Source organism: Malania oleifera, chromosome 5 (assembly GCF_029873635.1).
Source record: "Malania oleifera isolate guangnan ecotype guangnan chromosome 5, ASM2987363v1, whole genome shotgun sequence".
Lineage (NCBI taxonomy): Eukaryota > Viridiplantae > Streptophyta > Magnoliopsida > Santalales > Ximeniaceae > Malania > Malania oleifera.
In genome coordinates this window covers 31744037-31771448 of record NC_080421.1, presented here as the reverse complement: position 1 = coordinate 31771448, position 27412 = coordinate 31744037, and the positions used below count along the sequence as shown (strand labels likewise).

Genomic DNA, 27412 nt, shown 5'->3' with positions numbered 1-27412 from the left:
GAATACATTGACTCATTCGCAATTATAATTATATATGGTAATTAATTATATGGTAGTTTACTGTATTTAAGCTATCATTATATGTTATATTTTAATTTCACAAAACTGTGAAAATTGAAATTACATTCAAAAATTTAAAATTATTGTTAATTTAATTTGGCGAAGATTGTCATTTCTTTCAAATTTGAAATATCAAATCTAATGACTCCCATAGCATGTTAAATTAATAGTAACTTTAGGAACATTTTTCTAAATTAAAAAATTTTTAATAAGCAACACCTTTTTACTTATTTATTTATTTGGCACAGATATATTTAAGAAGCATTTTAGACACTGCAGACAAGACATCGTCACCTGTCGCACCAAATAGGTCTCTTGCATTCTCAATTTATTGGCTTCTTTTTCCTTCTCTTTACTCCCCAAGAATTCTAATTTCCCCACTTCTCCACGCTTTCTTGCCAATTCCCCTCAATCTCTCTCTCTCTCTCTCTCTCTCTCTCTCTCTCTCACACCTATTTGGCAATTTTTTTTCATTTCCTTTTTCTTTTGGCCAACCAAATTGGCAATTTGGCTTTTTGTTGTTTTTTCTTGGAAAATTTGTTTAGATCCAACAGTTGGATTTCTCTCCTACCTACTACAACCCAAACAATGATCCGCAAAAACATTAACACCCACAAGGATCTGAAATCAATGTTTTCCTTTTTTGATAACTGCTATTTGGGGCGAGAAATTTCATACTACTTTTATGTTGACAAATGCAAATTCTTCATGTTACAGAAAGGGGAAAATGGGAACTCTCAGCAAGTACAGCTGATGCAAGGCATTTTATATACAGGAGCACCACCCCATGAAAGTTGAGGAACAAAAAAATAAATTCATAAAAGGGGAATATTTTCTTCTCCTTGACATTCACCAGGAAGCTTCTCTTTCTACTAGGTTCTAGCATATAGAATTTAAGAGCCATTACAATCCTATGCTGATAAATCAGAGTGATCCCGATGCCGATGATGATAACGATGATGGTGATGGTGATGGTGACGGTGACGATGATGGTTACCTCTATGATGACCATCAGAGCTGGATTTTTCAGAAGATGAATATGAATGTTTTCGTTGACTCCTTTTGTGACGCTTCTCAAACTGTGATTCATCTGCTGAACTTGATTCGGAGTAATTTCTCTTGCTCTTCTTTTTCTTAAGTTTCTTGTCCTTCTTCGACATCCTTTTTCTATCATCAAAAGAAGATGATGACCCAGACTCGTAAGGAGCCCGAGACTTACTAGCAGATGGCGAGGAATGCCTCTTACTCTTCCCTCTGGAATCCCTCTTCCTAGGTTTGCCAGACGAGAAGTTGGTCAGCAACTCTGGAACATTCCCCCCACAAAGGAACCCTAAGAGTTGATTGAGGAAATCAATTAGCGTTTTAGCATCCCAAGAGAGGACTTTTTTTTTTTTTTAACTTCTAAAAATGAAATTTCTATGTTATAAGACAGGAGATTTTTACCTCCATACTCATCAAATATGTCTTCAGCAACTATTTGTTGGTTGGGATCATCAGGTCTAAACCCTCCACGAGGAGGACTCATTCCTGGTTTTTGCTTCAGCTCCCACTTGAGAGGCTGCAAAACAAGCCAAAAAACATTGAATGCAACAGCAGGAAAAATTTTCTGAAGCATCCTGCAGGACCTGGTTTTTGCATCAAGGGAGCTACAAATGCCATGGCAAAAACAGCTCACAACTTTCAATGAGTCACAATCCAAAATGAAACTCAGAGGCTGAAAGCAATTTCGATAATGCAGATATGGGTATTTATGTAAATATAGCGCATGCACAAATCAACACACAAATAAAGATGAAGGAAGAGTATATACACAGGATGCAACTCAAAGGGTGGAAAGAGAAGCCTCCATGGAGTAAAAAGAGAATAGCATAATTGCAACAGATGCCCATATAAGAATACTGAAAATTACTTTTTGTAGTCAATGAAATTTGACCTGAAAATGGAAATTTTGATTGAAAATTTACTGAAGTTGATATAATCACCAGTAAAAGGTTCAACAAAGTAGACAATTTATTTCTTCTAAAAATACTGCACTGGGATATGCAGTTCAAAGTAACCAATTGCCAGAGTTGTAATCGATGAAATTTGACCTGAAAATGGAAATTTTGATTGAAAGTTTACTGAAGTTGATAAAATCACCAGTAAAAGGTTCAACAAAGTAAGACATTTCTTTCTTCTAAAAAAACTGCACTGGGATATGCAGTTCAAAGTAACCAATTACCAGATTTTTGTTGAAGGAAAATCAAATATTCAGCAACTACAAAAGAAATTATCTCAAGTTAAGCAATCATAGAAAAGTAGAAAAGAATGTCTTAGTTAAAAAACAAGAAAATAGATCAATTATGAGCTAATATCACACCAAGAGAAAGCTCTTGACTAGACAACATCTGGTAAACACCGATGCTTCTGGAAGCTTAAAGTGTCGGTGGCCGGCATGTGTCGAATATTGACACCTGCCTGACATTCCCCAACATGTACCCAACACATGCTGGAAATTAATTAATTTATTTTTGTTTTAGGACATGGCTGAGACACTTTCAGACATGACAAGGACACCTCCAAGACACTTGTTGCACTAAAATGCTACATTTTATTGCCCCCTTTAATTCTGTTGACAAAGTAAAAAATAAAAAATAAAAAATAAATCGAGAAGTCGAGAGACTGAGAACCAAGAGATTCTTAGGCATAAGTGTGATAAGACTTTGGAGCCCTAGCACCAGCGTGCCCAGTCTTGTAGAGCACTTGGACCTCTCAGCTCCCAAAATTCTCCCCTCTCTAAAGCCATCGCCTGTTTGCCACTCTTTATGATTATATATTTTTTTTCTTTTTTTATTTATTGATGAGCCGTGCCCATAGCCCACCATCAGCCATGTCCTTGAGTTGTTTTTTTTTTTTTTTTGGTTTTTGAACCAATATTTTATAATATGAATGTTGTTGATGATTGTATTAGTGAAATTCATAAAATGTGTAATTGATCTTTTGCATGAATGGTGCTTATATTTCATTTTAAATCAAGATCACCACAATATTTTTCATCCAAAAGGAAAAACATGCCCAAATATATATATTTTTGTATCAATTAATTAACATATCCCTGCTGTGTTGCATCCTCTTTTTTTTTTTGAAATTGTTGCATCGCATCGTCAGTATCGTGTTGTATCTGTGTCTCGTGTCAGTATCAGTGCTTCCTAGGACAACATAGGTCTGTTGGTATTAGATAATATCTATTACAAAGGCAGAAGAGAGAATGTAAGAAAGAGATACCAAGAATTAGACAGAAACTTAAAAGGTAAAAGAGTCATCAGATTTACATCAGATATCCAGAGTAGTCATGAATGAACATGCTCGATATAACCATGATAAAATCCCAAGTTGCATATTATTTGCTGACAACAAATTATGAAAAGAAACTCTAGAATCTAAGGACCAGTTCACTTGTTGAAAACAGTTTTATTTTTCCATTCCCAGTTCAAAAAATGCCACCTTGTTTCTCAGTTTTCCAGCATTTTTATAGAAAAGCTGAAAACAGTAAGTGTTTGTTTGGATTAAGGACTTTGCTTGGGGAAAGGAAAGGAAAGGAAAATAAAGAAAAAAATCATTTTCCCTTGTAGTTTCTTTCTTTATTAAATACTATCAAAAATAAAATTTTATTTTATTATAACTGAAAATTATAAAAAATTATATATTAATGATGTGTCAAATCAAAATTTTGTTCATAGATTTAATATATATATTTTTTCTTTCTCACTTTTCTTGATAACCAAACATGAAAATGTGGATTCCTTGGTATATTCTTTTCCTTAAATTTTTCTCCGAATTCCAAAGGGAGCATTAGGGTCAGTTTAGTTGCAGAAAATAGTTTTCATTTTCATTTTCTGTTTTCTAAATAATTGCAAAAAAGCCACCTTATTTTCTAGCTTTCCAAGATTTGCATAGAAAATCTAGAAAACAATAAAAATATGTTCTCTAACTTTCTCATGCAAATTAGGGAAACTAGAAAATAAGGTAGCACTTTTGTAAAAATGGAAAATAAAACTATTCTCCACAGGTAAACAGGGCCTAAAAGTTGTTTTCTAGTAGAAGTTCTTTTTCATCTTTTCTATACAAATGTTGGAGAATTGGAAAACAAGGTGGCATTCTTGTTATTCTTTGAAAACTTGGAAATTGAAAATAAAAATTGTTATCCACTATTAAAACTTGATAGACATTGTTGGCCCACAACCTAATAGCTTAAACTTCTATGTAAAGTGGTAATCTAGCATGATATCAGAGCTAGCTACCAGGAGGTCATAGGTTTTAGTCTTAATGCCCCCGTTTATTGTGTGGTTGGTGTTTAAAAAATTACTGTGTTCCCTATCGTGGTTTATCTCTCCACATGCTGTCGGATTGCATGTGCAGGGGAGTGTTAAAGTTTGATATACATTATTGGCCTACAACCTAATAACATAAGCTTTTAAGTAAAGTGGTAATCTAACATCCACTAAACAGACCCTAAAGGACTCTAGGATAAATGTTGTTGTTTTTCAGCTTTTCAATACAAATGTTGGACAACTAGAATACAAAGTCATTTTTTTGTACTTTTTTAAAAAAAATTGGAAATGGAAAATAAGAATGTTTTCGACAACTGAAAACAGGCCTAAAGGATTTCAGGATAAATGACTAAAGCAGTGAGACAACCCTTAAACCAGTTTAGTGGGCCAAAATCAAATGGACAGGTTGTAGGTTCAACTCCCAAATCAATTGCATCTACCAGTTGGTGAAAAGCTGGGTTATCTAACCCATGTTTGCCGTCTCTGTTGTTATACAATTTTACTCACCAACAGATCAACATTTGAACTAATTTGTCACACATACTCCCAGACTACTCTTACATGTTTTATCTCATTCTTGCATCTACAATAGCTAGCATTCTTTGTGTGTGTGTGCATCAATCCCATGCCTTAAATCCTACATCTTAGCTTGGAAGGGAGTTACACCTCTATTTATACAAAATTCACTATTAATTCAATAAAACGGTGACAAAGTCAGTGTGCTAAGATTCACATTACTCAATTTGTACATTACCAGAATAAAGTAACACTAACCTCACTGGAATCTGTGTGAGCTAGAATAGCAGTCAAAGGGTCGTCTCTTTTCAAACGGCTCTCTTCATTAGGCATTATGGCATCCTTCAATGGACACTCACGATCACCACTTTGATGACCAAAATTTCCACATCTAACACATTTTACATTGCGTATCTCCACTCCAAATGGTTTTACCCTTCCAGGAACACCTGTCTCCAACCTGAGAAACCACATTATTGTCAAAGCTACTTGAGTATGAATGTTCACTAGCACAACGATGCCAAATACATATGTGCAGCCATAACCAAAGAAATAAAATATCAATGCCACCAAAACATTTCCTGCCCTAACTGAAGTTAACTTAGCTCAACGAGTGGCTCACAAAAATGCTGGTGACAATGGCATTTCTTCAACAGATCAATGTTTAGGCACATATAGTGAGCATCAGTTCACTTCATTACTCCACCAACACTTAACAACAAGAAGCGCCTATTGAAGAGTTCCCAGAACAAACTTGATGTTAAAACAATTTCACGGGTATAAATACCCAAACACAAGGTTCATCTCCCTGAAGTATTTGATTGTAGCATTTTACCTTCCTTATCACTCAAAAAAACAATTAACCCACAATGAATATAAACCAACAACCAAATCAGAAGCAAACTCTTTCAGCTGCATAAAGCAACCAGATTTAAGGAGGGATAAATGTAATGCTACATCAAGAATTCAAGGACCCAGAATATTGTAGAATAATGTAGATCATCAGAGAAGGCCAAAAAAGCTTTCTTGCTAAAAAGCTCTAATGTGAAAATAAAAATAAAAATAAAAATAAAATCCTAGCCTTCAATATGCAATACAATAAAACAGTTTGCATGAAAAATTTTCCTTCAGTTTTGAATTGGAATCTCTTGACAGCCTTTTGGCCTTCCCCTATAATATAATCATTACTCTCACTATAAGGGTGAATAAAGCAACGGCCCATTTGCACTTCAGGTAGTTCATCTGCAATTCCATTTTGCCTTCACTTAATAACAAATTCCATATATTTTGAGATGCACTTGAATCTCAAAATTAGGCATTTTTAATTTAGATCATGCAGTTTTTGTTTTTCAGTTTAAGCACTAGTCTTTTTACCTAAGATTTTTCAAAAAATAGAAGTATATGCATAAGCTTTGCGTCCAAATTTCAGTACAAGGCTACAACATTTATTTACTAAATTGTATCTCTCTTCATTCATAGATACTTAATACTCGGCTGTGTAGAAAATGCCCTAAATACCTTTACACATAGCCGGTCCCAAGCTTGGATAAGAGAAGAGGGTTGTGTTAGATAGTTAGCAGTCAGCGTAAAATTTGTCAGTTCTTTACAATATGAATCCTCACCAAAAGTTCACTAGGGCCCCTATAAGTGAAAAATGGACAAGGTGGGCTAGGCCAAGCCATTTTAGACAAGAGAGGGTAAATATGGTAGCTGAGGAAACTCGGATTAGATTAGAAACTTGGAACAAAGGGACTCTCTTATGGGAAAAAGCTTGGAGCTAGTTGATACAATGATTAGGAGAAAAATTAACATAATATGCCTCTAAAAAGACTAAGTGGGTAGGGGAGAAAGCTAGAGAAATAGGAAAATCAAGATTCAAACTTTGGCACACTGGAAAAGAAAAACATAGAAATGGAGCGGGAATTATTATAGACAAAGACCAAAAAGATAATGAGGTAGATGTTAAAATAATAGCGGATATGATCATAAAAATCAAGATAGTTATAGGCCAAGAAATAATAAATGGCATTAGTTTGTATGCTCCCCTACTAGGATTAACAGAAACCTTAACAGACAATTTTGGGAAGATATGGATAGTTTGATAGAAGGGATACTAGGGTCTAAATAAACATTCATAGGAGCTAATTTGAATGGACACATTGGAAAGGATGATAGAGGTTATAAGAGGGTACATGGAGGCCATGGATATGGAAATGAAAATGAGCTCGAAGATAATGATCTTAAATTTCGATGTCATGCAATCTTGTTATAATGAATACCTGCTTTAAGAAAAATAAAGAATGCGTAGGGGGATTGTTTATCTGGTAAGGATAGTAAAGTTATCCCAAGGGAAAGTTTGACTTCACAACATAGAGTTTTATTATTGGATATTTGTTCAAAGAAATGGAAGAAAAAGAGCAACATAAATCAATGCAAGAGTCTCCGACAGCCAAGAAGACAGGTGGTGGAATCAAGATGTTCAAAAGATAGTGAAGTCAAAAAAGAATTTGGTATAAAACATGGCAAAAGTGTAGAAGTATAGAAAACTTTGAAAAGTATAAAGAGGCAAGAAAATAGGCAAAAAGGAGGTCATTAGTGAAGCTAAAACTAAATCTAATGATCAGCTATATGCTAAACTAGATACACAAGGGGAAAGAGACAAACTAGCTAGAGCTCCAATGCTAATTTACGATGCTCTTTGGGGAGTCCATGGAGGTCCATTCCTCAAATCTATCCCTCTTTCAGCCCTCACACTATAGTTGAGGTTGGGAGGGTTCTCAAATTCATTTTTGGAAAGACTCTTGGCTTGGAAATGCACCATTTTCTACTTCTTTCCCTCGTCTCTTTCATCTAAGTTTTGAGTTAAATGAAGCCTTTTTTTTTTGTTGGTTAATTGAGCAATCTTTTGGTTTCCTGGAATCTTCATTTTAGAAGACCTCTCAACGATAGCAAGATGGTGGACTTGTCAACTTTGTTATCTTTATTGAGTGGGAGTAACCTTTCTTTGAGGAGGGATGTTCATTCTTGATCTTTGGGCCAGTCAGGAGTGTTTTCTCGCAATTCTTTTTTTGAATTTTTGATTTGTTCCAACTCTTCTTTCCTACTATACTCTTCTATTTGGAAGGCTAAGGTTCCCCCTAAAATAAAGGCTTTTGCTTGGTTGGTTGTGCTTAATGAGATAAATACTAATAACTTGTTGAAAATTAGGGGACCTATGAAGACTCACTCTCCCGAGTCCCGATATATGTGTGCTCTGTTACAAGAACTCTGGGACAGCTTCTCACCTTCTTTTGCAATGTAAACTTGCTTGGAGTATATGGAAAATGCATTTTGGCATTATGGGAGAAAGCTGGGTTTGTCCTCCCTCAATGGAAGATTCTTAGAAATATCCTTCGTAAGCTTTGGTAGACGAAAGGATAGGGCAACTTTATGGGAGTGTGGTTTTTTCTTAGTATTATGGAGTTTATGGACGGAACGTAATACTCAAATATTTTCTAGAAAAAAAATTAAATCTGATGTTGGTTTTGGGAAAAAATAATAATAATAATAAGTACTTGGCCTCTCTATAGTGTGTCAGTTATGGGTTTTTTAAAGAGGCAAGCTTTTAGGAGTTCAAAAAAGATTGGAGGAACACATTGACTTGATAATCTCTATTTTTTCTTAGGTATTTTTTTTTTTTCAGTCTTGGAGTGTCTCAGTTTGTCTCGGGAGATATCTCATTCTCCCTATTGTAAATTCTTTTTCTATTAATGATATCTTCTTTTGTTATAAAAAAATAAAATAAATAAAACTAGCTAGAGCTAGAGAAATAAAGTGCAAAGATTTAGGGAATGTAAAATGTATAAAGGATGAGAATAATACTGTCTTAGAAGAAGAAGACATAAAAGAGAGGTGGCAAAAATATATTAGTAAGTTTTTTAATGAAAACCAAATTGAAAGCTTAAGCCCAAAAGTGACAAATGAGGAAAAGACAAAAAAATTGAGGTTTATTTGCAATATTAGAGTCATTGAAATTAAGATGGTTTTAAAAAAAATGAAAAGTGAGAAACCTATAGGACCAAATAACATCCAAATTGAAGTTTGGAAATGTCTAGGAGATAAAGGAAATATATGGTTAACTAATCTATTCAACACTATTTATAAAAACCAAGAAATGCCTAAGGAATGGAGGAAAAACACGTTAATACCTATTTACAAAAACAAAGGTATTCAAAATTTAAATAACTACTGTAAAATTAAACTTATGAGTCATATGATGAAAATGTGGGAAAGGGTAATTGAATAAAGGATAAGAATTGATACAAGGGTTTTAGAGAATCAATTTGGTTTTATGCCTGTGAGATCGACTACAGAAGTTATTTACCTACTAAGAAGATTAATGGAAAAGTTCAGAGAAAAGAAAAGGGGCTTGCATATGATTTTCATTCACTTAGAGAAATCATATGATAGAGTACCTAGGGAAATTCTATGGTAGGTGTTATAAAAGAAGGGAGCACATAGCAAGTCTACTGATGTCATTAAGGATATGTATGATAGAGTAACAGCTAGCATTAGCACTATAGGAAGAGAGTCTAGAGAATTTCTAGGTATACATCAAGGTTCTACTCTAACCCCCAATCTATTTGCTTTACTGATTGATGAACTTACTAAAAATATCCAAAATGAGATCCCATGGTGTATGTTATTCGCAAATGATATTGTTTTGATTGATGTAAGAGTGGGGTAGAATCTAATTTGGAACTATGGAGAACAACTTTAGAGTCTAAATAGTACAAGTAGAAATATGATAGAACATATGAGATGTAATTTCAGCCATCTAAGGAAAATTTGTGAAGACAAGAATAAACTTGATAATCAAGAAATCAATCACACTAATAGAATTTGATATCTTGGATCTATTATGCAAGTGGAAGGAGAAATTGATGAGGATTGGTACATGGAGTCAAAGCAAGTTGGATAAAATGGACGAGTGCGTTGAGTGTGGTGTGCAATCATATAATACTATTAAAATTAAAAGGAAAGTTTCCAAAAGACGACTATAAGACCAGTCATGCTTTATGGATCAGAATACCGGACAATTAAGAAACAACACATTCAAAAAATGTAAGTGGCCAAAGTGCGCATGATAAGGTGGATGAGTGGCATAACATTAAAGGATAAATTAAGGAATGAACATATTTGTAGCACTTGTCAAAGATAAGGGGGGGGCATACTAGAGGAGGAAGTAATAGACCTAAAATAACATGGAATGAGGTAGTGAAGAAGAACTTAATTTAGGCGAAGAAAATGCCCTCAATCATGAAAATTGGTAGAAAAGGATTCATATAGCTGATTCCACATAGTGGGACTTAAGGCTTGTTATTCTTGTATTGTTGTTGTATCTTTTGAATTTATTTTATTCCCCCTTGATTTTGTTTTGTTCCCCCTTATGAATAATAGGCCAAAGCAAGGTTTTAAATTTTGGTTTCAACTCAAATTTAGAGCCCTCAAAAATATAGATATTTTGATGGAAATATCAATGTTTATTTTGATTTCAATTTCATTTAAAAAAAAAAAACGATGGAAATTAGCAATAAATCGTGGATTTTTTTTAAACACCAAAACTCCCTCAATACACATTACATAATACTGCATGATTTAGAACTATAATTATAGCAAATAAATGCATCGATAACAAGTCTATGGTATATAAGATGCACTAAACTATAACCATATTAACCATCTTCAATCAATAGTTCAGTATAAATAAATTTTTTTTTATAATTACATTAAAAATATCAAATTATTCAATAAACCAATAAATAGTAGAAGTACTATAACTATTTTATAATATACAAAAACTAAATACATAATATAAAACTAAATACATAATAAATTAAAAAATTAAAAAATTATGAACGAAATTAAAAATTATGCTCCCTCTCGCACAATGAACTACTTAGTTGAAACTAGAAACCCATATCTCACCCCCATCCACCCCGTGATCTCGTCCGCAAGAGTACCAAGTCCTAAATCACTATTCCACACTAGAGAACCCAATCCTAGAACCTTTCACCATTATCTTCACGCCTCTCACAACCTCAATCTCATTTATTATGTAAAACCTCTTTGAAATCAATCTCTTGCAACCTTTGCTATCATTTGCCACCTGTCCAAGTCAAGATAATAAAACCTCGACATTCTTTGACATTGCCTAACCAACATTAGAAAAACCATTAAGCACCTATGGCCGAAACAATGGGAAAAAAAATTTCGATTAACAAAAAATAATTCACTTTTGAAGAGAGAGAGGTAGAGCCTGGTGCACCATAGAAAGAACTAGACGGCATTGTTTCTTCATCTCCCTTTCAGAAGAGGAACGGTGTTGGTTGGGAAAAAAAAACTGTGATAATTTGTCTTCCACTAAAACATCAAACCCTTGGGTGAGGACTTTTAGGGCACTTGACCACATTACCATGCTTCAATTGAGGGTGAATACATTTGATAGTTCCATCTTGTTGGAGACGATACCACACAAGGGGGGCTTGCAATTAGTTTGTGTACCAAACAGTGAAGAAGGGTCAGGTTGGAAAAAGATTTGGGAAGCTTCGAAAGGAAAGGCTAGAGGAAGTAACGTGGCTAAGAACCATCACGAACTGCGATGCCTCAATTGTGACTTATTGAATGTGAGCAAAGAATTCAAATCCAAGAAGCACTCGGTTTTTTTCAAGAATCACACCTCCGCCTAGCTGGCAATGGAGGAATTCCAACAAGGCGCCAAGAATGGAGAAACCCCAAAAAGGGGAAACAAGGAAAACACCTTTGTTGGGGAACTAGTATAGGAGATAGTTTGAAGTTTTTAGTAAAAATTCAAATTCAAGTGTGAATTCTATGATGGGCTCCAAGCCCATTACCTGCTAGCATAAGGCCCACAACTAGGAATACTCAAGATTTCATGAAAGAAGGAAACTGTGGTGGGCAAAAGCCCAAGTGAGTTACAAAGAGGCACTCTTGAAGGGACGGCCCAAACCTAATCCATTAGGGGACAACTGCAAAGCCCAAGAAGAAGTTGGGGCATGCTCCAACAACTGAATGACTTGTCAGAATCAAAAGAAGCAATCTTCAAGAGATTATTGGGAGCTTACAAGAAGATAAAGTCGCATCTAAGAGTAGGGGTTTTCTACCCAAACAAGAGCAAGCAAATTGCCATTTTGAAGGGAGAAGAACTTGACACAAGTCTCGACAAGGATGATGAAGAGACTTCCACTCCTCACCTTCCGAAAATGAAAGGCTTCTACTTAAGCATCTATGCAGGAAAAGTGTGAACTCAAAGGAAGATATGGTACAAACCAGGAGATATCTATTGCAGGGGCTTCTGAACCTGGCAAGGAATGCAGAATTGCCTTTCAAAGATGCAAATAAAAATGAGGTCCGAATTCAAGAAAACCTTAGCCTAAAGGATGGTTACCATCAGAAGGCATGGCCTCTAGATGGTTACCATCAGAAAGCATGGCCTCTAGATGGTGGTTTCCTAGCTTTGTTTTTGTTGGGATTTGGAATGAATTCAGCATGTGAAAATTGTATGAATTCAAATGTAATGCAAAATGGGTAGTTTAAATGTTTAGGCTAAGGTTTTCTTGAATTGTGGACTTATTAGATGACGATACGAATAACCAGGAGGCCCAAGACCTCTTGGATGAGCTGGATCTTAATAAATTCTAGGGAGAAAGGTCTAGGTTGAGTTAAAAGGAGTTTGAGTATAGGCAAAAGGCAAAGAAATTAAGGATGAACTGGATATATTCGGATCATTGGTTAAGAGGAAATTCCTCAAAAATCTTTGTGGTGTAAAATGAAGCTCCTATACTAGAATATTAGAGGGATAGGGGATCGAGGGTAAAAGGAGAGTGGTCAAAGATCTCATAAATAAGGCCAGCCCTAACATTTTGTTTCTCCAAGAGACTAAGCTAAGGGAAGTAGATTCCTTCCCCCTCAGAAGTCTCACGGACAATAGGAACAAAGGTTGGGTTCCCTTACCCTCATCTAGGGTGTCCGGGGGCCAAATTGTAATCTAGAACACAAGAGGCATCCTTGGAGGATGTCCGAGCCCTTTCACTTTGTTGGTCTTGCTAGATATTAGAGGCTTTGGGAAATGGTGCTTCTCATTGGTGTGCAGCGCAAATTCGTACTACTAGAGGAACTCATTCTTTGAAGCGTTGGTAGGGGTTTTTGGTCAATGCAGCCCACATTGAGTTGGGGTGGTGGGTGATTTCAAAGTCACTCGTAGCTCTAAAGAAAATCTAAGGTGCTCTAGAATCCTCTACGAGTATGAGGAGGTATGATTTTCTCATCCAAGACTATGGGCTTAGGAATCTCCCCTTAAGCGGGTGGCATCTAAAGATAGACGAGCTTCCTCTTGCATTGAAAGATTCCTATTTACTAACATGTGAGAAGATATGTTTCCGCATCTTGTACAGGAAACACTTCCTAGACCTATCCTTGACCACAACCTTCTCCTTCTTGAGTCCAATCCAACGCAGTTGGGCCCTTTTCTCTTTGAGAACATGAAGCTAACGCATCCCTCCTTTTGCAAGAGTGTTGAAGATTGGTGAGGTGCGTGTCAAGTCTAGGGGTAGGAGGGTTTTAAAATAATGAAAAGATTGAAGTATATGAAGCTGAAGTTGAAAATTTGGAATAAAGAGATAGATCTTTGGAAACACTAAAGAGGCAAAAATCAATATATTTTTATGACATTGCTGGGTTGGATAGTCCAAAGGAGTGTGGTCTGCAAAACAATAAGTATAGGCTATTAGCCTAGGAAGTCTTCTCTTTGTAATGAGTTGGAGGTGCTCTTTAGTGAGGACCTAAGTTGGTGTCAAAAAGCAATGGTGAAGTGGGTCAAGGAGAGGGATTGCAACTATAGTTATTTCCATAAGACTAAATCAACAAGTTGGAAGTAGACTCGTGGCATGTGGTGGGGGGGGAGGGGGGGGAGAATCTTGGATTGGGGTGAGATTACTAATTTTTATAAACAAATGTTTCCTAAGGAGTCCTTGAATAGATTGATGATGTAGGGTCTTGATTGGAGGCCCAACGAGGTGAGTTCTGTTCGGTGGCTCCAAAGACCTTTTGAAGCTGAGAAATTTGTTGTTTTTTTGTTTTTTTTTTAAATGGTGTTTAAGTTAAGCAACAATAAAGCTTTCGACCCCAATGATTTTATGATGGCTTTCTCTCAGGAGAACTAGGAGGTCTTAAAAGTTGACTTCTTGAAGTTTTTTGAAGAATTTCATCGCAATGGAGTGGCAAATATTAGCAGGAGCTCAATCTTTATTACAATTATCCCCCAAGAGGGGAGATCCTTAAGGGTAAGGGACTTCAAGCCTATTAGTCTTGTCACTAGTCTTTACAAAATCCTCTCCAAAGTCTTAGGGAAAATACTTTGAGGTGTTTTTTTTGGTGGGAGGGGGGAGGGAAATCACCACACTGTCTAGGTTTATTTGAAACAAACAAATTCTGAATGCATTGCTTCTGACTAATAAGGTTGGGATTACGTAACAACAAGGAGGATGGAGGGCTTCTTAGGTAAGGTGATGAGTAGGAAAGGTTTTGGGGAAGTATGGAGGCATTGCATTAGAGGTTGCTTAAGCTTGACTTTTTGTTAATGGTTAACCTGAGAGATTTCAAGGCATCTCGAGGGCTCAAGCAAAGGGGGTCATTGTCTCCTTTCTTGTTCATCCTAATGATGGAAACCTTGAGTAGGTTGCTTTTTGCATACACAAGATTTGGGGTGATCAAGGGCCTTCACATGGGGAATGAAGAAGTGAAGGTAACTTATCTTCAATTTGTTAATGATACCATGCTTTTTTCAAAACAATGATGTGAAATCCCATACGGTTATTTTATCTTATTTAATATCTTTGCGAAGACATGAGGTTTAAAGATCTACTTTTCCAAGAATAGGTTGACTAGCACCAATTTCGGTATTAGGGACTTACAGAGGTTCAGCATTGGCAAATTGTGTTTCCCTTAAGTGACCACTATCTTACCTTGGTCTCCTACTCAAGGGCAACCCAAATTCCATAGCCTTTTGAGTTCCTATGAGAAGGTGGGTAGGAGGCTGGAGGGTTGGAAGAAAGCAATAAGGCATGCTAGTCTCTCAGGGGTCATGTACCACTTGCTAGTGCCTCTTCTTCCACATACCCATATATTTCCTCTCCCTCTTTAGAGTTCTCTTGAAAGTAGCCAGGACTTTAGAGAGGTTGATGCACGACTTCCTATGGTCGGGCTCTTGGGGAAGGGTATAAGAGAGCGTTTAGTCAGTTGGGAGGTTGTAAGTAGGCCCAAATCCAATGGGGCCTAGAACTTGGTAATGTAATATCCAAAAACATCTGCTTGATTTGTAAACAATTGTGGAGGTTTCATCTAGAAGTAAGCTCCCTTTAGCACAAGGTGATGAGGAGTAAATACAGGCTCCAATAGTGGGAGATGAGCAGAAGTGGTATTATTTTGTCATGCATGCCGCTGGAAATTCATATCCCAAATGGCAAGTCTATTCTTCCCTCACATCCATTTCAAAGTAGTAAATGGCTAGGGTTCGCTTTTGGGAGGATGCTTGGGTGGGAGATTCTTCTTTGGAGTTGAAGGTACATTGTTTGTTTAAGCTTTCATCTTTCCACAATGCACCTACCAATTCATTCATTCCGAGGGTAGCACTTTCCATTTTTCAATAATCTCAAGGGCACTTGTTTGATCTAAATGGCCTCTAAATAAAAGCCATGTCTGAATTGATTCACTAAAAAAGTGAATCGGTTAGGCATCAAAACATTTGGTGACAGCTCTGAATTTTATAGAAATTCCTCTAAGAGAACCTGATATGGAAACATATCTAATTCAAATTCAGAGGTCACTTTTCCAATTTTACTCCTTATATAAAATAAAAATGACAAAAAAATCAATAGCCAAGTGATTAAAATTAAAATCATAAATTTTACATTTATACAACAATAAAATTATATTATTTTTATTTATAATTATTAACTAAATATATGACAAGAAAATATTATTCATGTTAAATTAAAAACTTTACCTTATGTAGTTGCTCATTAATTTTACCAAATATTTATGCTCCTAAGCATTGAAAAGGTTTAAATTAAAAAACAATACATATTTAAATATTAGATACCAAATAGTTAAAATAGTTCAGATTTTAGATTCAGACCAGTTCAAGTTAAATCAATGTTCAAATTTGAATTCGGCACTTAACACTTAACTTTGCCAAATACCCCCTTAATGAAAGAGAGGTCAATGAGCTTACCACCTTACTTTTTATATTTGACCACTTTGTTCCTTTCGATAGGAAGGATGATAAAGGTGTGGGAGGGTGATTCTTCGGGGCTGTTCATATTTTTTTTTTTTTGGTGTAGCAAAAAATTTCATTAAAAGATTAGGAATGCACAAAAAAGGATGATAAAGAATTGAAAGTATAAACAGAAAGGACAAAAACAAAAGGCACAAATCAAGCCATGAGATAAAGCCGGTCCCATTGAGAGTCCGAGAAACTCACTCCTTTAAAGCACCCTGAACCAACACACCAAACTGAAGCCAGATAGTGAATCTTCTTCCAAACCAGCAAAGAATTCAGCTTCTTCCCCAAAAAAAAGTGCGCATTACATTCTAACCATAAACCCCACATCACTACATAATAAGCCATCTCCATAGTGTTTCCAAATCCATTCCCCTTCCAAAACCAAAAATGGAAACTGTCAAAAATTCGCAACCATTTCTAGACAAACCCAACTCTCTCCCAATACACTAAATTAATTCCACATTTTCCAGGCAAAGTCACAATGAATAAAAATAGGACTTTGTTTCCAAACTGTTACAGAAAAGAACACAAACATCTAGAAAAAGTGCCTTCAACTGTCTCCTACTCTGCAACAATTATTGACCCTATTAAGCACCCTATTAAGCAAAACCAACCAGATAAAAGCCTTAAATTTTTGGGGAACATTTTGGCTTTCCATATTTTTTTATGGAGTGGAAAAAGAACAATTAGAACGGATCAAAAAATCGCAAAAGGATTTATAATAATAAACCCCCAAAGGATTCATAGACCAAGAATGACCATCCGCTCCCAAGGAAAATTATTCAACATCAATAACAAAGAAGAAAGCTGAACCATCTCCTGCTCATTGAGAGGCATATAAAAATGAAAACCCCATTCAGACAAAGGACCATCCAAATCAACAACAAAAGAAGAAAAAATGCTATTCTGCCCTCAGCTCAAGTGATAGAGGCAAGGAAAACCGGTTGATAGACCAACATTCCCCAACCAGAGGTCTTTCCGAATACAAATACAAGAACCCTCACCCAAAACATACTTAATATGGGGAATGATGAGGCGATAAATCTGAGAGAGATTCCCACAAACTTTCCAAAGAACATCTAGATCCCGAATTGGTATCCCACCAGTGCATGTTTAGACCAAACTTTCTTTTAATGACTATGCCAAAGGGCTAGAGGAACCACCAAAGCCATCTAGCCAAGAGGGTGTTGTTCTTAGACACCTAGTTACCATGACCCAAACCACCCTTCAATTTGACCTATGTACGACATCCCAACACACCAAATGGTCCCAAAACTCCCACCCCAAACCAAAAGGAAGCCTCTCATAATTTTCTCAAGCTCTCTAGCAATCCCCAAGGGAATCCTAAATATAGACAAATAATACCATGAGATACTAGCAAGGCAGGCCTGAACAAGAGTAGTTCTACCCCCCAAGAGAAAACCCTGCAACCATCAAGACGCTTGGACACTATATACTATTGGATCCCAAAAGTTCACCGATCTAGGAACCTGTGTATGTTAAAGCAACCTACTCAAGGTATCCAGACACAAGATCTGAGGGTGATTAGGAACCTTAGCCTTCCAAATGATGTGGCATCAAGGAAAGAGGCTGGGAAAAGGGGGTTTGCCTCCTAGAGAAGGCCTAAATAAGACAGCGTCCAAGCTAAAGAAATGCAACCAGCCAAAGCTTTAAACCTCTTAACCTCACTCCAACCTAAATTAAAGCTGGCAACCCCACTTTTGGACATTTCAATCTTTAATCCGAATTTCATTACAAAAACTCTCAGCAACGTAATGACCTTTCAGAATTTCTCAACATTATTATCCTCAAGAAAGAATACAGTATCATCAGAAGATAAAACACATCCACCACCTCCAAGGTTCTAAAAGAAACATCTTATTTACATACTTGCATCCCACCCATTCACAAGCATGTAATAACCTTATGCCAAAGAGCAGTCTCCTCTAAAGGCCATAACCATTTTGCCATTAAAGCTATTTCTTATGCACTAACTTACCAAGATCCCAACCCCTTTCCAACTTAGACCTGCACATATTCTCCCACCTAACCAAATGATCCCTCTTTCTCCCTTACCCCAAACCAAAGGAAGTCTCTCATAACTTTCTCAATATTTTAGCTACTCCCGTAGGAATTCTAAAGATGGACAAGTAATAAAGAAGGATAATAGAAAAGCAAGGCCAAATGAGAGTAATGTGACCCCCTAAAGTAAATTAAGCACCCTTCCAACCATCTAACCACTTGGACAACCTCTCCACCACTCAATCCCAAAAACCCACCAACCTAGGATTACCACCCAAAGGAACTCATAAATAAATCAAGTGCCGCGGCAGAATACCACACCTAGCTAAACTTGCCAGCTCCATAAATCTACTAGAACTAAGATTAATAAAAGTAGAAATCCCACTCTTCCCAAAATTAATTTTTATCCCAGAAATCTGCTCAAAAAATTGGAGTAAGAACGTTAAATAAAGAATCTCTATTATTATCTAATAAAGCATAGTGTCATCTTAAGGTGAGACACAACTACCCCTTCTCTATCCATGCCAATCCTTGTATCAATCCCTCATCCACCACTAACTGCCCTACCTAATAGTACACTCAAACATTAACAACAAGAAGAAATAAGAATGGAGATAGTACATCCCCTTGCCTAACACGCCTCAACACCCCAAATCACAACTTAAGTTCACCATAAAAAATTACGGAAAAGAACGCATTAGACAAGAAACACCTCATCCAAGACCGTCACCTCTTACCAAATGCCTTGCTAACGAATATCTTATCCAAGATATCTAACTAACCCTGTCATAAGCCTTTTCAAAATCTAATTTAAATATAATCCCCTTTTCATTCCTCCTATGAACATCCTTTGCTACCTCATTAGCCCTCAAAATAGCATCCAAAATTTGCATACTTAAAGCCTAAGGAATAGTACCACCTACCACTGAACTCAACCTATTTGCGAGGACCTTAGCAATAATAATGCTAATAGGTTGAAAGTCAACAACCATAATAGACCTATTCATTTTAGGCACCGAAGTGATGAAGCAGAATTAATACTCTTACCCAAGATCCGATTCCAATAAAACTCATTAAACTCCATCAACAAGTTCACCCTAATAGCATCCCAACAATCTTGAAAGAAGGCCATATTGAAGCCACCCGAATATGGAGCCTTATCCCTCTTCATCCCACACATATTACCCTCACTTCACGTCTTTCCAACCAATTCACCTGATTTCTTGAAATGGGATTCCAATTCAGACCCCCAATCATAGATCAACATTCACCCTCGGTGTAAAGATTCAAAAAGAAACCCATAGTCTCATTCCCTATCAAAAGAGAATCAAATATAATCAGCACCTCACCCTCCCTCAATTCCAATTCCCTAATCAAGTTCCATCCCATCTTCCTTGAACCTAAAAATTTTGAATAACAAGCACTCTCTTCCACACATTTAAATTTCGTCTTTGGCATCCAACTCCTCACTTTCTTAAAAACCATCTCCTCTTCCTAGAACCTAAAAATTTTGAACAACAAGCATCCTCTTCCACACATTTAAATTTTGCCTTTTGCCTCCAACTCCTCACTTTCTTAAAAGCCACCTCTTCCAAATTGTACATCAACAAAATGCTCTTATCTGCCTCACTCTCCAAAAGACGCCCTCCTTCTTCTTTTCTATCCAAGTAATCAAGCTCGCTTGGAATTCTAGCCTTCCTAGTCCTAATATCCCCAAAAACCTCACCACTCCACTTCTTCAAAGCCTATTTAAGACACTTAAGTTCCTTACAAATTTCCTCTTGATGAACCTAAATCCTTTCCAACCACTCTCCCAATCGTCACAACAAGAATCCTAACCAAAGAGAAAAAGGATTCAGGATCAAGCCACATATTCTCAAACTAAAAAGGAGTCTAGACTCCAACAGAACATGAAAGTGGTCAAACACTAGTCCAAACAAAACAACCTGTGAAAGATTAGAAAACTCACCCTCTCATCCACTATAAAACAAAAACCTATCCAAGTGACTGCCCTTTCTCCACCCACTGACCAAGAAAATAACACGATATCCAAAAGAAGATTTCTCAAGCTACAGTCTTTAATAAACCTACCAAAATTCTGCTTGAGGTAATCCTCCCACCCTTTTTTTCTCCCAGGGAAATGTTCCAAAATTATTTCAGTGAGGACTGCTCCCCTCCCATTCCTCTTCAGCCCGACAGCCACAGCAAACATGATGAAAATTTAAAAACAAAATAAAGCAGATATTTTTGTTCTATCATCCATGTGATATTTCTTTTCTCTTTTTTCATTTCCTTATCAAAGAGGGGCCCTAGCGGCTAGGGAGTACCATCCACCCAAGAGAACAAAAACCATAGACAGTGTATAACTCATCTCAAAAATAAGACCTAAAAAGGATTATAAACTCAAGAGAACAATCATTAACCCTGCCTTTCACGTCTAGCAAATCTGCCACAAAAAACCTTCGAGACTATCAATTCTATAGATGGAACAAGTATCCCAAACAATAAGAATACCCTCAACCACCCCTAAGAAAGGAGAAACTCCCACTCCTTACACCTACCCTCCCAAGCAATCCTCAATACTCCCATCCACATTCTCATTAGTTTCTTGTGAGAAAACAATTTCATAAGAATGTCAAATCAAAACCTCCCTAATCAGCCTCCTCTTCCTAACACCGTAAGCCCCTAATATTCCAACTAACAGTCATGCTCCCCCATCCCCCGCCCCCCCAAATTCACAAATGTGCCTAGCTTATTCAATTCCTTTTTTAAACCCTCTTTTTTCCTCTTGTGGGTTTTAGGACTAACCACCACTTTCAATTCTAGCCCTCAATGACTCACTAACTTAGTAACATTCTCTCTAAAGAGATCTTTGAGTCTCGATTGTCACCGTCACTCACTTTGACTAATCGCAACAACTCCTCCTTATTAGATCCCTCGTTTTGGCATAAGGAATCATCAATGAATTTTGACAAGTAATGAGGGGAAAATATGCCTTCTAGGGGAATTGAGTTCCCTAGGTTCTTCAATGTAGGCTCTTGCATGTTTTCATCTGCCACCCTATAAGAAATGGGATCATGCACAATTTCAATGGAACTTACTCTTATGAGTTGGAATGATGGTGAAAGATCCCTCCTCAATCAAGCTCTTTACTCAGCTTTTACTATTCTTCAAATGATGAACACAAGTATGTGCTTCTTCAGTGAACCTCCTAGAATCATCCTCCCTAACCATTAAAATTCACCCAAATCTACTAGATTATTTGAATCTCCATCAAATATGCATCAAGGATTTTTAGGAATATTATTATTTTCTTCCACCACATTTTTTGTCGACAATCCTTAATTAGACTTGCACATACTCACATACACTCATATCATCTTTCGACTCAAATGACAAGCTTCCCTCGGCTCAAGCCCCTTATTGGACTATGATACCACAATTTTGGGTATTCACTAAATCTTTTTAGGTATAGGCGCCTTTCTTCTAGTATTCAAGGCCCTTTATTTTGGGGGTGTATATGATACCTGGGCTCCAAAGGGGGAGATGTAAGAAAAATTACCAACCTGACCCTTAGCCCAAGTGTTATATTTAGTAATTTACTAAAATCTCCCTTTGGGGGAGAAGGATGGATTGTTAGTGTTGACAACTTGGAAGATATAATCAGAGGACATGTATGGTTAGGTTCCATTTGTATGCTTGGTGGAATCTGGCATATCTTAACCAAACCCTTTGCATGGGCTCGTCATGCACTTGTAAGGATCCAAAATCCTTGGCTCTAGAATATTGTTGTTGACTTGTTTATCTATTTCCTTACCCCTTGACTTCCCTTTGTGAAGATTGTTTCTCCATCTGCTGCAATTACTTGGACCACAAAACCTCCCCTCTATAATGTAGTCATAAGGCAAGACACCTAACTTCAACTTGGGTTGTTTGGCCCTTTCCTGAACTAACCACACCAATTGATGGAATGGGCTTGGCTAAACCCAATAGCTTTAAATCAATCTCTGCACCTTTGGGCTTTAATTCCCCTTCACGTTCAACCCACATACAAAAAATCCTTCCCGTTGTGCCCGCTATCCTTAGGACCAATACCATTGAACTCATTTAGTTAAAATTTCAAATCATAACTCCAATGGCCATGATCCTCTCCATTCTCTTTCCTTCCATATTGCAAATAGAATGGAACCTTTCCCTATTGGTTACTCCTCATATCCTTGTGATTCCAAATGAAAAACCTTCCTTCGAGATTCAACTCCTTTGCTAGAAGTTTTTTGTAAACATCTACGGAACTCCAAGTGATATCCTCAAGAAAACACTTAATCTTCTCTCCATTATCACCATCTCTTATATTAACTTGCCCACAATCATGCATTGCAAATTAGGCTCTACTTTCTTCTTCACACAAGTTGCTGATATGATAAGAACTATTCCTTTCAAAGCTTGGAGAAGCATCCACCACGTTGAGGGATCCACTTCCTCTGGGTATCAAATAGACAAGGGACAGTATTTCACATTGACCCTCTCCAAACACAAAAATTGACCACTCCCATTTGATAGCAATTTCAAATTGATGCCTGCCCCCGTCAAGAGAAGGCCTCCTAAACCCTTATCTAAGCCACAAGGTCCACACTAAGATAAGGCCACATGCCTTAATAACCATTAAAATTCACTGTTACTCAGCAACAACCTTCCAACGAGTTCATAAATGCGTATGGAGAAATTATCAAAACAATCAATGTTAAGCGCCTTTCTATCAAGCATCAGCTCTAGAAGTATGATGGTAACTTGTACTAACTCCCCAACAAATGCTCATGCCTAGATGAAGAGGCTCATGGCTATCCACCAATAAAAATCATTCTTTGAAGTAGATTGAGAGTGTCTCCTAAGTGATTCTTCCAAGCAAAGAAAAGATAACAAGCCATAGCCATAATGATATGGATTTCCAAGGAATCACTCTTAGAAGAAAAGAACCATATCAATGACAACAATTTTTCCTTTCAAAATAATACCCATTTCAAATCGTCTTGCTCTATAATTTCATGGTTTCCAAATCCTATCTTGTTGTGTTGTGTCCTCTCTCATATTCTTCTCTTCCTCTGTCTCCCTCCCCCTCTTTTCTCTTTACTTTTCTTCTCTTTCCCTTTTATATCAACTAGTCTCACTTGTTCTTAGATCTATCATAGTTGATACCATGCAAGGGCCACTAAGAAGCAAAGGGTACCTAGGGCCTACACACAAGATGAAAAGTGCAACATGCCTAAGAAAGAGGAAATGCACCAAAGGGTCTTGAAGTTGACTTTTGTTGCTAGTTGTGGTATTTTAGAGTGGTCTTTGGCCTATTTAGGAGTCCTTTATGGAGGTCAACCACATTCCTTAGCTTTTTGGGATCCAATGGGTGACCAAGATAGCTAAAAGGTTGGATAGCTAGAAAGAAGCTTTGCTTTCCTCAGGTGATAGAATTACCCCACTTAGGACAACTTTACTACAAATTAAATCAAGGATAACAGAACAGTTTTTCTACCATGCTTCAACACATTTATAACACTTACAATAATGCAAAGACTCAAAATGTGTGCCCAAACAAGTGGCTTTGTGTCACACAAGACAATCTCAGCTTGTAATGCACAAGAACACATGTAGAAGGCCAAAGTAAAGAGCTTTCAAACACTTAAAGACATTATAAAATTAGGGTAACCAACCTCAACTAGTCCAAGGAAATATTTCAACAAATCTAGATGGGCAATGCATGATCTCTCTCTCTCTCTCTCTCGTATTTTAATCATAAGAGAGAAGTATTTCATTTGTTCATACATGCTAATATTTGAAAGAAAAAAGCAAAAAAAAAAAAAAAAAGAACAACAATTTTTAAAAGAAACAAAGATGAGCAAGAATGACAACTCAATCATTATATAGATGCAATGGCAAATCATGCAGCTAAGATTGTTTTTTCATCTACTTTTTGGCTTGCTTGGAACCAATTCTTTTTGACACTAGGGGCCAAGAATGACAAAAACTTGTGGGCAGCTTGACTGCAGAAATCTACTTGCTCAAATTTATTCATCATCCAACTACCACAAGCATTTTGTAGCATATATTACTTATTATTATAGAGAAGCAGCAGTGGAACATACCGTGGGGCATTTTTAAGAACTTCAAATTGTTCTTCAGTTGGCAAGGCCCGCCCAAAAACATCTTTGGGCCGTGGTTTCTTCTTTTCTCCAATAGAAGGATCAGTGCCATGCACGGATTCTGGTGGCCTACAACACAAACACAGCGATGAAACAATGTTCTGCCGCAAAATCATTTCTTTCTCATATGAATTTTTTGGACAATTAAATTCAAAATAAAATGAAAAAGCAGGAAGGCATACATTAAAATATGTTCTTACACTGCATTGGAGGTCCCACCCAGAGTGTCTTCGGTTGGATTGTTCTGCTCCAGCCTTTTCCTCTCATCAGCAATCTCTGCAGCCTTGGCACTCTCGGAATTATAACCAGGTGGGCGCACATACATGAAGCTAACAGCTTGCATCATCTCCACCTATGCACATACAAAATCTGTGATGAGAAATTTGAAATTTCCTGATAATTTAGCACCGAAATCTTTTGGGTTTTTCAGCTGTTCCTACACTAATAAGTAATAACAACAAACATAAATACCTTCTCCTTCTCTTTCTTGGAGATGAGACTTGTCTGGCGGTAAAATTCCTGCTCCTGGGCATACTGCAAATAGGCAAAACGCAGAACAAAGAAGACGGAGAGAGGGGGGGAGGGAGGAATCGTCAGGTTTATAGAGAGAGAAAATCGAGACACAGAGAGAGAGCGAGAGAGAACCTCTCGAGCGACTTCTTCGGTGCGGCGATCGCGCTGGGCGTGGGTCTGCTCGGCGATCCATTTGCGGCGTTGGTTGGGATAGGAGAGAGGGTGCCATGGCTTCTGGTTGAGGTAGGAATGGCTCCAAGCAGTGCCGGCTTTGGTCTTGTAATCAACTTCCCCATCCTTCTTGTCCCCGAACCTCTTGCTCAGCCTTATCCCTCCTTCTTCCTCCATTCTCCCTGTTTCTCCCTTCCTCCCCTGCTCTTGGTTTCGACTCGGTCGGGGCTCCAGTAAAGAATTGGCCAATCAATTCAGGGCAGGAGCATGACTCGCACAAGCAAAACGACGTCATGTTTTAGGGCTCCATAGCCTCATCTAGGTAGGGTGGCAAAAGCCAAAAGGGTCTAAAGGGATGATAAATAAATGGACGAGGGTTAAATGGGATTGGGTTCTAATTAATTTATTTATTAAGAGATAAATAACTTATATTAGAACCAATAAATAGATCATAAAAGGGTATTCATTAAGTACTCATTTAAAAATATAATTTATTTATTTTAATTTTTTTTCTGCCATTTCATCAAAATTGGCTTAATTTTTTTGTAAAAATCAACACTCATTTTGTCATTTGTTTTGTTTATTAATATCTTAACAAAAAAACTTAAAATTTAAAAATTGTACATCTCCTTAAATTTTCTGAAAAAAAAAAATGATTTAAAATTTTAAAAAATAACACTAATATAAATATAGTCTATCACTTGTGTTGTATATCATTTTTTCTTCTTCAAATTTTCAATAAATATAATTATATGACTTGTAATTATAAAATATTATTTATCTAAAAGTTCAAAAGTAAAGATAAAAATTATAAAATACTTTTTAATGTAAACGGGTGACCCGACGGGTACCCGACTTAATCCCTTCTAACCTGTTTATGGTACAGGTTGGGTTTGAGTTGACTCGTTTATAAACAGATCATCTCCTCACAAACCCAAATCCAGTCTAAACAGGCTGATAACGGGTCACTTGATGGGTCTTGTAATGACCCGAAAAAAATAATAATAATAAATTGGGTTTGGTACAAGACCAAACCGTTAATGGTTTCAAGGAGTTCAGGAAAACCGTTGACGATTTTAGACAACCGAGAACTTATATGTAAGAACACAGAAAAATTGGTTTAGTGTGAGACCAAACGGTCGACGGTTTCAAGCAGCTGAGGGTCTTAAGTGGGGAGGTCTTATATATATATTTTTAAAACACTCTCATCTCTCTCTCTCTCTCTCTTTTTTTTACTGTTTTAGGCTTTCTCTCTCCCATCTCACTCTCACTTGTGTCTCTCTCTCTCCTAAGCTCTCTCGGGTCTCCCTCTCGCTCTCCGGTCGTCTCTCTCCCCTCTCACTCTCCAATCGTCTCTCTCCCCTCTCGCTGTCCAATCCTCTCTCTCTCCTCGTCAAGGGTTAAGGAAGTTAGGGTTCGTTTTAGGAAACATAGTAGGCATATCTTCAAGAATAGGTAAGAGAATTAGATTATGTCAGTTGTTTTGAAGTTTTAGCCGATTAAAATTGATTATACAAGTATGGAAATATTATGTCGGATATTCTGAATGAAACAAGTGTTTGAAACTAGTGATGTTTGTTTTATTATATATGTATCTAGGAAGAATTAAAGTGAATAAGGTTGATTATCTCTATTTTCATTCAAAATATATTTTTGAAGTTAAATTAAATTGTGGAGGTAATCATACCCTTATTTTCAGTAGAATATACCAAGTATATTATGATATGCTTTTCTCCGGCTAGTTTATGAAGTTATGAATTAACACCCAAATTGTGTGGAATGAGTATAACCCGTTTTTATTGTATAATTCAATCTATTGGAAATTTTATGGTGTAGTATGGTAAATGTTTTGGTATGATACTGATTGCTTGAATCGTTGGAAATAATGCGGAGATTGTGAATTTGACGGTTTTATACTGATCCCAAGAATTGCGGGAAAATTGTGGAAAATATTTTGTGAATCATATGTTGAAAAAAATGAGATCATTTTATCTGTTTTATTTTGCAAATTGCAATATATGGTTTAAGAACCCTAATGGGCCAGGTGTGATGAAAGCTCGATACCGTAGCTAGTGAGATTACTAGTGCAGCCACACTATTGTGAAAGTGTAGGCGGTGAAAAGTCAATTTGGCCTGAGAAGGGTTGTGTACCCTCCTATGTCTGGACCAGAATGCGGTAGGCAAATCGTACTTGCAGATGGTTACTTGACTTAGCTTAGTGGTAGGCCAACCAAGACTAAGTCTAGTCTTCAGACCGCACAACCCGTCATAGGGGTTAAACATGTCAT

General features: G+C 36.9%; 1 protein-coding gene across 1 annotated transcript; it reads right to left on the bottom strand.

Annotated features, from left to right (window-relative positions):
• Nucleotides 1-716: 716 nt before the first annotated feature.
• LOC131154951 (uncharacterized zinc finger CCHC domain-containing protein At4g19190) lies at nt 717-25463 on the bottom strand. Its single transcript, XM_058107798.1, has 7 exons — nt 25086-25463; nt 24912-24974; nt 24641-24792; nt 24384-24509; nt 5145-5346; nt 1504-1618; nt 717-1390 (listed from the first exon to the last, which is right to left on the bottom strand). The coding sequence occupies exons 1-7, from the start codon at nt 25299-25301 to the stop codon at nt 972-974; spliced, it is 1293 nt and encodes a 430-aa protein (XP_057963781.1). The 5' UTR covers nt 25302-25463; the 3' UTR covers nt 717-971.
• Between the last annotated feature and the right edge of the window lie 1949 nt (nt 25464-27412).

Bases quoted from the DNA above. Each gene is read 5' to 3' on its own strand.
- LOC131154951 (XM_058107798.1), bottom strand. From the start codon at position 25,301: ATGGAGGAAGAAGGAGGGATAAGGCTGAGCAAGAGGTTCGGGGACAAG. The intron at 24,975-25,085 runs GTTCTCTCTCGC...GCCTATTTGCAG, and splicing joins CCGAAGAAGTCGCTCGAGAG to TATGCCCAGGAGCAGGAATT. The intron at 1,619-5,144 runs GTTAGTGTTACT...CTTGTTTTGCAG, and splicing joins CTCACACAGATTCCAGTGAG to CCTCTCAAGTGGGAGCTGAA.